Source organism: Cavia porcellus, unplaced genomic scaffold (genome assembly GCF_034190915.1).
Source record: "Cavia porcellus strain 051 isolate PalLab524CR breed Dunkin Hartley unplaced genomic scaffold, mCavPor4.1 scaffold_1, whole genome shotgun sequence".
Classification (NCBI taxonomy): Eukaryota; Metazoa; Chordata; class Mammalia; order Rodentia; family Caviidae; genus Cavia; species Cavia porcellus.
Genome location: NW_026947484.1, coordinates 171793358 through 171806705, shown reverse-complemented (window position 1 = coordinate 171806705; position 13348 = coordinate 171793358). Strand labels below are relative to the sequence as shown.

Here is a 13348-nt window from a genome sequence, read left to right as displayed (position 1 = left end):
CACTGGAGACCTTACAGGACTTCAAAAAAAGATAATAGTCAAACCATAATTGCCCTTGTAATTCTATCAGTTGAATATCTCACTTACACATTGCTTCTCCAATACTTTGGTATCATTTCTGTATGTGAATCTACTTAGGTCCTCTAGTATTGGTTTGCCCTATTTAATTCTCTAGGTCACAATCTATTTGCCTAAAAGGTCAAGTGGACCTAGAGAATCCTAGGATCTCATAATCTATGAAAAACTCACTGAGACAATCTATTTCCAAACAAACTAACCAAATACTCAAATATCCAAAGCAAACAAAAGCAAGAAAAGAAAGTTAAAGAGAAAAAATTTATTTCTAAAGATCAAGAATGTTCATTCTCAAGTCTACATCTGTGTCTAGATAGATAGACATATCAGAAGTAATCTCTGTGTGTGTGTGTGTGTGTGTGTGTGTGTGTGTGTGTGTGTGTGTTTAGTAAAAGAATTAATTTTCTTTGGTGATGGGGAGGCAAATGATCATACTCTTCAGTTCTCATCATTAGTATAGCTCTGAGTAGAATTTAAATATTTGTTCCAAAATGGTCTTCTTGGTGTTCAAGACATGAGATCAAATCCCTCAACTTTCCCACCCCCCAACATTATCTAAGCTCTATCAGTACCATACAATTCATCAGAACTAAACGCTTTGGGGATTTGACTTCCCCTCAGCCTTTGCTTCTCTTTGTTAGTCTACAATGCCTTAAATGCCCAGTTCAAAACCATCCCCTCCAGGATTTGTTGCTCTAGGCATGTCTTTGTCGTGTCTACTGCCAGAATGTGATCGATTCCTTCCTTAACAGCATTGAGTATCACTTCCACATTAGAATGTGAGCTACCAAAGCAGAGTCTTGTCTACTTATCCTTGCTTTCTCTTGTGGTATGAAGAACAAAGCAAATGGATAGTAAAGGTTTGCTAAAATGAATTGAGTTTTCAACACCCTCATAACATTATTCTATTTTTTCTGTATCTTTTTCTAGGTGTGTCGAACCAAGGTGATTGATCTCAGTGAAGGCATTTCCCAGCATGCCTGGTACCCTTGCACCATCAGCTACCCATACTCCCAGCTGGCTCAGACCACTTTCTGGCTCCAGGTAAGCCCAAGTGGGACTTCAGTACTGGGCTCCAGGAATCACTGACTGCCATGATGATCTCATCTCAAGATGGTTTGTCCATGTCCTAAGCCTGTTAGCTGTAAGGATAAGGAACAAAACAGTATGTGAAGTGCTTCTTGAAATAGAATTCCTTAACTGCTCAATACTTTTACTGGCAAAGAATTTGGCTAGCTTTTTTCTGCCTGAAGCTTTTATTGTTATTTAGTCCCTTAAAAATTCTTTTCCTCCATGAAGTCTTCACTGATCTCCATGAGATCAGTAAATTGACTGTGTACTTCTTTCCAGCCCTATACATGTCGGGCCACTTGTTGTACGACACCTGTCACATGATATTCCAAAGCTGGTGTGAAATCTTCATAGCTTGTATTGATTTTGATTTATATGTCACTGACCTACTTTGAAGCCCATAGTTTACGGAAGTGACAGGGCCATGTCTTATTCAGCTTCACCTTTTCAGTTACTAGTGCAGATGTTGGTGTGGAAAAGTAATTTATAATAAATACCATGCAGGTTGAATGTATACCAGTTCCTCTTCTTGACATTTTATTCCCATTGTCTTGCTGGAACCTCATAATAACCCTGCCAAAAATTTTTTTTTTCCTTTAATCCAATATTAGAAATGAGGAAAGTTAGGTCCAGAGTAGCCTGGCCATGCTCCCAGTGTCATGCAGTCAGGTAGGAGCACAGCTAAGCCTGGAGCAACATTTTTAACTTCTAGGGCTGCATCCCTCACTGTTAGATTTCAGCCCTTTTCTGTCCAAGTTTCAGAAATAGAGAAGATTCTCCTCACATCTTCCACAGCATAGCTGCTTCCCTGTCACATGACTGAGTAACCGAATGACTCTCCATGTCTTCTCCATTTCAGGCATTTTTCTCTCAGCCAGTGGTTGCTACAGCTGTCATTGTCCACCTAGTGACTGATGGGACGTATTATGGGGACCAAAAGCAAGAGACTATCAGTGTGCAGCTGCTGGACACCAAAGAACAGAGCCACGACCTAGGCAAGCATGTTCTTTTGTCTTGGCTTATTCGTGGTACCTGCTTCCACGCTTCTGCAGTGGGTGGTTGTGAGCATCAGTTTAGAATGTCTTCTTCCTTTCCCTTCTGTCTCTCTTGTTTCTTTACCCTTTGAAATTCTGTTTTTTCTCATTAAACATATGGTTATATATCCAGACGGAACCTGAGTAGCCAGGTTTCAGAATCATAACCCTCTAGCCAGAGGTGTCTGGCCAGTGTGGTGACCGTATACCCAGCACAGCTTCCAGAGAATCTTTGTGGAAGAAGAAAAAGAAAGTTTTGTACTGGGCTCAGGAGTGGGGAAGCAGGTGAAGAATCATGTTCTCCCTGCTGAGACACAGCCTCATCACAGAGCTGAATGAGAGAGCAAGGGACAGAATTGTCACTGGTACCACCCCTTGCATACCCACTTATGGCATGGTATTAGGAATAACCCAGCCCCAGAGTTGACTGCCAAAGTTTGAATTTCATATCTATCACTCCTCCACCTTTTGAGGAGTTTTCTCAACTTCTCAGTGTCTTGCTGTCTTCCTATGCACAACAAGAACAGTGATGCCCAACTTACCATCAGAGCTAGAGGTCCCTTGACACTGTGACTCACACTTGTGACCACATCCAGTGTGAGTCCTGGCATGAACTACAAAATCCCTGTTACACTCTTCCTTCTCCAGTCTGCCCTGGAGAGCTCTGGGTAGCCCTTCTGAGTGCTTGGAATTCCGGGCCAGCCTTAGAGCCTGGACTTCAAAGCTGTGCCCACACCATTCCCCAGAGAGCTCATTTCAAAAACCCGTAAGAAGCAAGCAGACGAGGGGTCATGGTGGGGTCAGATTGAAGCCAGGGGAGCAAGAAGGATTTTTGTTTTGTTTTGTCTTTATGTTTATTTATTTAGTCAGTTTTAAAGGCAAGGGGGAACATATTAATAAGGAAGCGAAAGAAAGCCTCTCTAGAGTTTTCTGGATTCCTGGGAAATTTCCCTAAGTGAGAAATAAATATTTTCTTAGTTATCCCAGCATTGCAGAGGGCTCTGAGGAAAGGCTTCTCAAGGAATGAGGAGAAGTCTAAGTGCACAGGAGCTCCCTGGATCCTACTCCTAACATCTGAGGCTTCTGCCCCTCCTTGTTCCTCCCCACCACGCTTTCCTGCCTCAGCGTCCCAGCATTCCCAGGAATAGAGAAAGGCCCGTGCTGGGCCTGTGGCTTCCCACATCTACAAAGGAGAATTCTCATACCATAGCAAGGCTGTCAGACTTCTTACTGAGATCATACCATTTTTTAGATGTGGAGTTGGAATTTTAGCCAGTTTTCTAGAGCTTTGGTCAATAGGAAGATGCTAACCCAGCATTTGCACCAAATCCACCAAAGGCAACTTCTGTTTGGCCAACCCCATCCAATCTTCTCATTCCCTTTTCTCTTCCCCTTTCTGTATTATTTTTTCCCTGACCGGCTGTCATTCTCCTTGCTAAGCAAGACTTGAGAACTCTCTTTCTTTCTTCTTCTTCTTCTTCTTTTTTTTTTTTTTTTTTTTTTTTTGGTACTGGTGATTGAACTCATGACCTTGTGCTTGCCATGCAGGCACTGGGCTGCTGCTGAACTATATCCCCAGTCTGATTTGTGGACTCTTAAGTGAGGCAGGTTTGGTCTGGGTGCCTATTTTGTGCTGTGATCCTCTGGAGCTCCTGTGTCTGTCCTCTGCTCTGTGTATGGGTTGTACAGGTTCTTACCCCTCAGTCCTGCTCCAAGTTTTCAGATTACCAATAGCAAGGTTTTTTTTGTTTTGTTTTGTTCATACCCTGAATGGGGCCTGTTGCTTTGAATTGATTCCATCACCTTTGTGACCATCCAGGCAGGCAGCCTGAAAACTAGTAGCTCAGACCATCTTGCCCTCTGGCGATGTGGGAGGGAGCTAAGGGCTAAGGATGCTTGCCTGAGGGGTGGCCTGGAGAGAGGGAAATGGGCTGTGGGCACTAGGTGAGGGGAAATCTTAGGGGGCAGGGAGGCAGCAGGATTGCAAAGATTTGGAACCAAGGAAAAACAGGAGACAAAGAAACTTTCAATCAAACTCAAAATCCCCACTGGTCGCCCAATGGTGCTTTTGTGCAGTGACATGAAAGGGTCTGGGGGCTTCAGGAAGGGCCCATTGGGGAGGGCGTGACTGGCCTTGAGTAATGAGCCTGGCCCCTCGGCCCTCTGTCTCCCCTGACAGGCCTCCATGTCCTGAGCTGCAGGAACAATCCCCTGATTATCCCTGTGGTCCATGACCTCAGCCAGCCCTTCTACCACAGCCAGGCGGTACGTGTGAGCTTCAGTTCGCCGCTGGTTGCCATCTCGGGGGTGGCCCTCCGCTCCTTCGACAACTTTGACCCTGTCACCCTGAGCAGCTGCCAGAGAGGAGAGACCTACAGCCCTGCAGAACAGAGGTAAGGCATCCTAGGCTTGCTCACCCGGTCCATTTATAATCATGGAAACACTGAGGTTCGGAGTTTGAGTAGCAACTTGTGTGCTGTAAAATGTCTGCATATTTCTCTCTTCTCCATCTTCTGACATTTGGCCAGCTCAGCCTTTGGGCTGCAGAAATCCATGAGTCTCTGAATTCCTGGGGGGAGTGAGGGATGCATGGTGGAAAGACACCCTCTTTCCCTAGCCTCACCACAGAGTTGGTAATAGGATACAGGATGACCTGGAAAAGGCAGTGTTTTTTTCTGGGCTCAGGATTGCTATCTGAACAAAAAGTTGACAGGAAGATTTGCTCTTTCAGCACTGAAGTGCTGGAATATTCAGCCTTATAGGTGGTACATGCAGGAGGCATACTTCTCTTAAATCGAGGAGGATGGTGATAGTGGTACTTGGTTCATCACAGTTCACCGTGCATTTATGAGATAGATGGATGCTCCCTGGCTTCTACAGACCTAGCCCCAGAAGGCTCCTGTGGCTGGGGAACTTATCTTTTAACTGCATACCATCACTCCAGAAAGCACTTGGCATTTATGAATGTACCCCATTTTGAAGTAGGAAATGATACTTTCTGGAGAGAATATGAAATTTGGTATTCAACTTTCCAAAGTATCACTTCTCCCATGTGTGCCCTTGGACACATCATCTTACTTTCATTTTAAACCATTAATTTTCTGCTTTGGAGGAATTCTCACAGGGTAGTTGTGAGAATTAATTACTTCACCATAGATGACAGTGCACAGTGCCTAACAGTTTGCAAGAGCATTGTCATCTATGACATCAATAAAGAGTATTTACAGCTACTTTGCAGTGATGGTGGTAGTGCTTCTCTTAAAATCAGAGCTCTAAGAAGTCTAAGAGGTGAGCTAGTCCTAGCTCTAATGTGTCCAAACCTTGGCATTGCCATCCAGGACTCCAGATACAGTCAGGAGAACAATGAGCCCAGAGTTTTCCAGCATCTCTCAAGTCTGCTTAATGGTATCCAGAAAAGGGAAAAAAATAAGTTGTTGCGGGGGTGGGATTTGCAGAGTGAGACCCTCCACAAGGTGATTTAGTCCTTCCCTGCATACCTGGGGCCATGGAGGAGAAAATGGAGAGGGAAGGGAAACCCCAGCCTTTCCCATGCCCCTGCTCCCACAGAGGACATCAAAGGTGGTTGCAAAATCCACATTGTTTTGCATCCACTGTCCCCAGTTCTGTTGTGCAAAGTCTGTCGCAATCATTCCAAGGCAAGAGTTCCTTAAAATATCACTCATTGTCATATTTGAATCTAAGAGGGCTTTTTTTCTCCCCAGTTCTCCAGACTCTATAAAAATAAGTTAATTCTCAGAATGCAGGGAAGCAATGTTGATGGAAAATGCAAGTCCATCAGACTTTTTCTACAGTGTGTTCTCATTCTTAGCTGGTCATCCAGGTCATCCACAAGTTGACTGAAGACAGCATCAAGTTCTTTGAATTCTTAGCCAACTGTGCCCTAAGTTAGCACTATGAAGTATCTCACCTCTGAAGCCAATTGATCAGTATGTTTGTGGAGTTCTTTGGTGTAGGAGTGGGAACAGTGAACTGGGTCAAAGGGTTGCCCTGTATCTGGATGGCTGTGGCCAAAGTTTCCTCTCTCTGGGGCTCATTTCTGAGTGTATAAATGGATGGTGATATTTTGTATGTTCTCTGTGGTTCTTTCCAGTTGTAACTATCTTTGATTCTTAATAGTAAGGAGGGGTGAGAGAAGAAAAGAGGAAACAAATATTTGTCAAGTCTTGATCAGATTATTATCTTATTTCATTTTCACACCTCTGGGATATCTCTGAGAAACATGAGAGAGGGACATCCAAACAGGAAGATGTAAAATCATTCTTTACCTGCTCTTAGAGTTATATCCTGTCCTTTACGTCAGGTATACAGAGGGAGAAAGAGGAATTTACAGGGCTGGTCACATGTGAGCGTGTGCTCAGTGCAACCGTGAGTCAAGGGTTGGGGATGCGTCCTGAGAGTCTTGACTGGTTTGTCTGGGAGCTGGGGAGAGATAGCTGAGCCTGCAGGGCTGGGGCACTTCTTCCTGAATGTCCCAGTAAGGAAGGGACAGTAGCTGTTCATGGGAAGCTGCAGAGGCATTTACCAAAACAGGCAAGGCTCTGCAAATGTGCATATGCTTTAACAGAAACAAAGAGAGAAGAAAGAAAGAAAGAAAGAAAGAAAGAAAGAAAGAAAGAAAGAAAGAAAGAAAGAAAGAAAGAAAGAAAGTAAACAGCCATGGCACAAAGCTTTGGGATGTTTTGCTTTATAGTTAAAATCACCAAAGGAAATAGCATCACTTTGATAGCACAGCTTTCAGCTGGTTGCAGTGAGAATGTCTCGCCTGTCTCTTCACCATTGCCCGGGTCCTGAAAGACGCTGCGTCCTCTTGTCTCTTGCCACCTCTCACCTATACCTTTTCCTTGTCTCCCTCCTGCACCTCTTCCCTCCTGCTTCACTCTGTCCATTCTCTTTCTTGCCTTCTCTTGTCCTTCCTCTCCTCTCTCCGTTCTGTCTCCTTCTGTCTCCTTCCCTTCCTTGCCCACCCTCTTCTCCTCATTTTCCTTCTCTTCTGAGAGCAGTGTGGCATTCTCTGGGCTGCCACGGGAGAAGCATTGCTATTGCAAAATCAATGCAGGCTGTGCGTTCTGACCTAGATTCAAGGGTCTCCAGTCCCTGTGCAGTACTTAGTGTAAATTTTGAGGTCCAAAAAAGCAGGATCAGATTTCAAATGAGAGAGCCAGTTCTGGAATTCTAGTCAAATCCGACTCCACACCTACTGGGGAAGGAGGAATTGGGGGAAACAGAGAGATGGAGGTCAGAAAAGTAAGAGGATTTTTCCATCAAAAAAATGTTAGTCATAATGGTGAGCACACCGCCAGTATATTTATCACACACATACACACACACACACACACACACACACACACACACACACACACACCCCACATCCTTGCATCCAACCTTGAGATTCTAAACATAAATTGAAGTGTATTGTTAAATTCCGTGGGCCCTATATTTAGATAATTAACTTCCTTCTTTCACTCCTTCTCTCCCATTCTCCTTCTATCCTTAGTTTCTTTCTTTCCTTGTATTTCTTTTTATTTTTTGCATTCTCTTTCTTCTTCTGCCTGAAACTCTTTCACCCTTTCTATATACTAACACTTTCAGACAGAAGGAATGCTGACTAATAGAAAGCTAATTTTAGGAAGAACCTTTTGGCTAAATGTAGTGGTACACACCTATAATCCCAGCATTTGTGAGGCTGAGGGAAGAGGATCATGAAGAGTTTGAATCCAGCCTGGCTGAGAGTGAGTTCAAGGCCAGCCTGAACTGCCTGAGACCTTACCTCAAAACAAAACAAATAAAATTAAGTAAAATTTAAAAAAGGGAAGGTCACCTTTGGAAACCAGCATGGCATTGACTGTGGTTTGTGGGGGACCCACAAAATTACCCAAGTTTTCCTGAGTCTGTGTACTGCTGCTAGGACCCAGGTGTGGAATACTTTGTTGGGTGGCTATATAGGAATTCACATAGGGAATTCCAAACACAGAATAATTGACAATTATGGCCAAAGACCACACACTTCACTATCCTGCCCACCTCATCCAGCTTCCCCAACTCACAAAGGAATCAGTGTCTCTTACACCCTAGGTTGAAAATCATTGTCCCAGGATATTCTTCAAAAGAAAGTGCTATCTCTGATCATGTGTGTCTTTAGGGATTGAACTCACGACCTCACACTTGCCAGGCAGGCGCTTGTGCCATTGAACTAAATCCCCAGCCCTGAATCCAGTTCTTAGGAATCATTTAGCCTTTCTCTTCACCAAGGGTTTCAAGACTGCAGTCCAAAAACAAACAAACAAACAAAAATGTATATTAGTTTGTTTCTCACTAGTTATGTTCTCTAATTGATTGCTAACATTTACCTATTAAGGGAATTAGTATTAAAAACCAGAATTCTTCAGGGAATTCTTTAAAGAAATCAGAGCTTTGAAAGGTTTGAAGCTACTAGGCCTCGTTGGTCTGAGCAGTACTGCAGCTGCCAGGGACACCCCACTCATCCCAGCTTCCCTTACCTTTCAAGCTTTCCAGGCCACCTTGTCTGTCTGAACCCCCCAGCTCACTGAGTTTGCATCTCCTGCTCTTCAAAACTTTGGCTACCTACCACTGCAGGTTACTGGCTCTTAGAAATCCACTGAGGAAGTGTCAGCTACAGTCACCTGCTCCAGCAGCGTCTTTTTTTTTTTTTTTTTTTTTTTTTTTCTGAAAACATGAGGTCCTATGATGCTAGCTCTTCCTCAGTCTCACTTCCCAAATGATACTGCAAACATGATCTTCAGAGCAGCGTTCCTTTTATTTTCCAGTGTTGGACATGCTTGTGGTTTTTTTTGCCTCCATCTGAGCAACCCAGGATGACTTAGAAACCCCCCACCTGTCATTAGCTTCATTTCCCCATAGTGTAATTGCAGGAGGCCACAGCAGGTTAAACCATGAGCCAAAGGACAATACTAGAAGAAGAGCCTTCATCAGCCCCTTAACTGTGACTTTATCTTGGTTCTGCACAACGTGTCTTCTGCTTCCATTTCATTTAACAGCAGGGATAACATTTGAGGGGTTGGTTGGCAGCTTACAGTTCTCTATGAAACCTGCATCTGTAAAGAAATATGTGGAAGAAGATGACTGAAGTCTTTTTCCTAGCTCTGCATCGGGTTTCCACCCTGACCCAGGTGTAGGAATTCGATGGATACAGTTATTTGTATCTCTTCCACTATGCATCCAATCAGCCACTTTCCTTCTAGAGCATTTTATTTTTCCTTGTTATTCTTATTAAATGTTCATCATTCCTTCCCCGATTAAGAAAAAAAAAAGTCAGAGCCTTTTCTTTCGTCTTGTTGTTCTTGTTTTTGTTTTTGTGTTTCAGAAATGACAGGGTTGTTGCAGGAAGTTATGTGGGAGGACCAGTCAGGGTAATGTTTATCATTTTTAGACATTGTGTTCACACAACCTTTGTCAACCAACAGAATAGCAAGGGAAGGAGCAGGGAGTTAGGGAATACGCTGGCAGATCTCCACCCAGATTCTGTCCAGGCTGAGTGCCCTTGGGCAAGCCATTTAAAACTCATAGTGCAAATGAGAATAATATCATTGCCTCAAGGAGTTACTGTGTGTTTGCAAACAAGGTGATGGAGATAAAATGCAGTGGCCAATGCGTGACGCACATTACCTCCTTCCTCCTTCCTGTTTGCAAGCCTTCAAGCCACGTGCAGACAGATATACTTAAAAAAACAGTAATGCCTCATTCTGCAAAGTATGTTCTGGAAGATGCTAGTTCTAAGAAATACTCCTTGAAAAAGGACTTGGGGAATAAATTTCACCTTTGCTCCTTCTGGACATCTTAATGTGAGTTAGCATTTTGAACTTTCAGAAAGACTTGCAGTGTAGAAGTTGATTGGCCTCATTAATCCAGTGTTGCCTGTGCTCAGCCAACTGAGGGACCTTTTGGTCAGGTAATTCATGTGATCAGGGTAGTTTTTCCCTTCTCTTGCAAAAAGAGTCAGACTAGAGAGATAAACTTTTCATGGGACTTCACAGTTTCAAAAGCATTTGTCCCACACTACCCTTTCTATTCCATTAACACACACACACTCCATTCTGTTCTGGATCTTTCTACCTGCACTTTAGTCTACCAGAAACTGTCTCCACCTCCGAGTTTTGTAAAACCGATTCCTGCATTTCATCCAGATCTTAATCGTCCACTGATTGCAGATCCTTCTATATAACGTGCCCTGCCCCCTCCTCAAAACAATCACTGTCTACAGTTTTACTTCATTGTAATGTCATTACTGCATACATCACTGTCTGAGATGGCTGACTTTTCCTTGCCACACATCCTTCCTTCTTAGATACCCAGGATGCCACATATCTTCCAGCAGAATTTAGTGAGAGCCTCTCAATGAAAAAGGGGGTGGCAGCTCATCCTGCTGACAGCTCCAAGAGAAAAATCACTTTATTACTTCCACTTCTTCCACTTCACAGATGAGGAAACTGAGCCTTAGCATATTATATTCATTTCAAAGTTTGCATGACTGATAAATGGCAGACTTGGAACCTGAACTTAGATATCCTTGATTAAATGAGAACTGTATGTTTTTCATTCAGGGAAATGTCGTGTTGCAGCTGTTCATTTTTCTATGAAGTAGAACTTTAACATGCATGGAACAAGGGGAAAAGGTACCATTTTCACCTTAATGGTTCCAGGGCCCAGAAAAGAAAGTCCCCTTTCCTCCTGTCACAGGACAGGAGCTCTGGAGCCTTCTGGCAATATGAAGCAAGAAAGAGTGTCTGAACTGGAGTGTCAGATCAGAAAGAGTCTGAGAGCTAGTAGTAGCTTATGGTATAAGTCCATTTAAATTGGAACCATGTGGCTTCTTCCCCAGCATTCATAAAAATGCATTGTTTGGTGTCAAAGGCCTTGTGTGGACACCGCAGTCACAGTCTCCTCAAGATAGCTATGTGCCACAGCACTGAAGGCTTAGGAGCAGGGAGCAGGGTGAGAAGGAGGAGTATGAGAAGAGCCCAAGAGTGTCACTTGATGCCATTCGTCCTGTGTATGGGGAGGGTGTATGGGAAGGCTGCAAAGCCCCATTGGTAAGAGTCTGAAATCAAAATAAAATGCTCATGCTTCTTTGAGTACTTAAGAAAGTGAATTTGCCTGTGATATGCTTTGGAGGCTTTGAGAGCCTCTGTCTGTCCCACTTTGTTTCTCACTGTACTTTGAGCAGTAGGCAGAGTGTGCAGGGTGAGCAAGCATGTCCCAGGGAAGACTTTAGTGTGAAATTGTGAAACAGGCGCCTAGAATACATCAGACAGTTCTCCCAAAGAAGGATTTAATCTATCCTAGGTTAAAACAGAAAAATAATAGATGGATGCAAATGTAGCCATCTATGCACACTAGGTATAGGTGTGGACACAGACACCATCAGAGAGGCGAGAGTCAGAGAAACGTATCTGTGAGAAGCTTTCTGTCTTAGAAATCAACACCTCAACCTCAGTGCAGTACTTAGGAGCCTTGATTTATTTCTTGTCATTTGGCAATGTCTGTCATGTAAGGCATTTTTTATTCACAATGTAATGTTCATGAGGTGAAAGAGACATCTCTGCCCTGAAGAATGCCGTTGTCTGGGACTGCGGGTCAATGTTAACAGCAAGGACTTTCAGGTTACACATGTGGGTGAGAAATTATACAAGTAACTTAATCTTACTGGGTCCTCCATTTTTCCAACTGTAAAATGACTAACACTTAGCTCAGAGGGTTATTGTGAGGCTGGAGTGAGCTCATGTATATAAGCAATAAGTGAGTAGTAACTAAGATTATTGAATGTCTGTATAATTGCAATGCAAGAGGAAAGGACCAGACAAGGGAAATGCATATGGTTTCTGTTTGCACTGTTAAGGATTAGCACCCATTCCAGAACCTGGTGGGCACTTAGGAACTGTGTTTTCTTTGCAACCAGCATAAGGCAACTGTGTGAGAGAGAGGAAGTCAGAGTGCTTGTGAGGGCGTTCACCTGAGGACACAAGGGAAAACACTGTATAGACGTTTACATAGAGCTTAGGGGTGAAGAAGGGGGAAAATTCAGCCTAAAAGAAAAGCAGACAATGGCAGCTGCAAGAGACAAGGCTTGATCTCTGTGCAATGTCACTTTTGTAGTTTATGTAAGACTTCTACCTCCCTCACTTCAGCTGAGTCTAATAGCTCTATGAAGTTAGCTACATTTAAGGGTGTGCTGAGCTCAGAAAGGCCCAAAGTTACACAGCTTCTAGGTAATGGGGGACGGGGGACATGTATATATATAACATTAGTTACCAATCCCTGAGTGTTTAGTAAGCACAAGGAATTATCCACGTGTATTTCCTGAATTAACTGAATTAATTCTGCCATGACCCTTAGAAATGAATTTTTTTTTTTGGTACCAGGAATTGAACTTGGGACTTTGCACCTGGAACTGTGCCACTGAGCTCTATCATTGGCTCAGAATATTCTTATAAAATATACAGAGGTTTCAACCCAGTGCCTGGCACTACATATTTGCTGTAATCCTAATGATTTTCATTTCATAAATTGGAAAACTGAGGTTCTAGCAGGTTGAAAACTGGGTAACATAAAAACCTTTCAAGTGGCAGGATATGAATCCTTATCATCTATCCTAGTAATCTGTACTTTTAGCAGTAAAACCTTAACTATGGCTTCCAGTCTTCTTTAACCTAAGCAACATCCCTTCCTTTCCTCAGGCCTAGCTTTCTGAAATTTTGGAGAGTTCAGTCTTTGTCCTACCTTTGCAGTGAAATTGTCCTGTGAGCAAACACCCCCTTACCTCTCATTTTTTTCCTTCTCAGCTGTGTGCACTTTGCCTGCGAGGCCTCCGACTGCCCAGCGCTGGCCGTGGAAAATGCATTTCTCAATTGTTCCAGCAGCGACAGCTACCATGGTGCCCAGTGCACAGTCAGCTGCCAGAAAGGCTACGTGCTCCAGATACAGCGGGATGATGAGCTGATCAAAAGCAAGGTGTGTGCAGGTGCTGAGCACAGAGCCCTCTTCCAGCCTTGGGGAAGGATGGTGGGTGCAAAACATGTTCTCTGCACAACCTCCAGCACTGAAAATAATGCTATGAAAATAGTGCTGCCACATAACACACATAGTAGATTCCTCTTACTCTCTCTGTCTCT

The 13348-nt window shown here is 43.5% G+C and overlaps 1 protein-coding gene across 1 annotated transcript in view; it reads left to right on the top strand.

Annotated features, from left to right (window-relative positions):
- Pappa (pappalysin 1) overlaps window positions 1-13348 on the top strand; it is a 228108-nt gene that overhangs the window by 159589 nt on the left and 55171 nt on the right. Inside the window, exons 11-14 of the mRNA XM_003479141.4 lie at window positions 1006-1119; window positions 2006-2141; window positions 4360-4573; window positions 13019-13187. Coding sequence (XP_003479189.2) covers window positions 1006-1119; window positions 2006-2141; window positions 4360-4573; window positions 13019-13187 — 633 coding nt within the window. The remainder of the gene's footprint in view (window positions 1-1005; window positions 1120-2005; window positions 2142-4359; window positions 4574-13018; window positions 13188-13348) is intronic.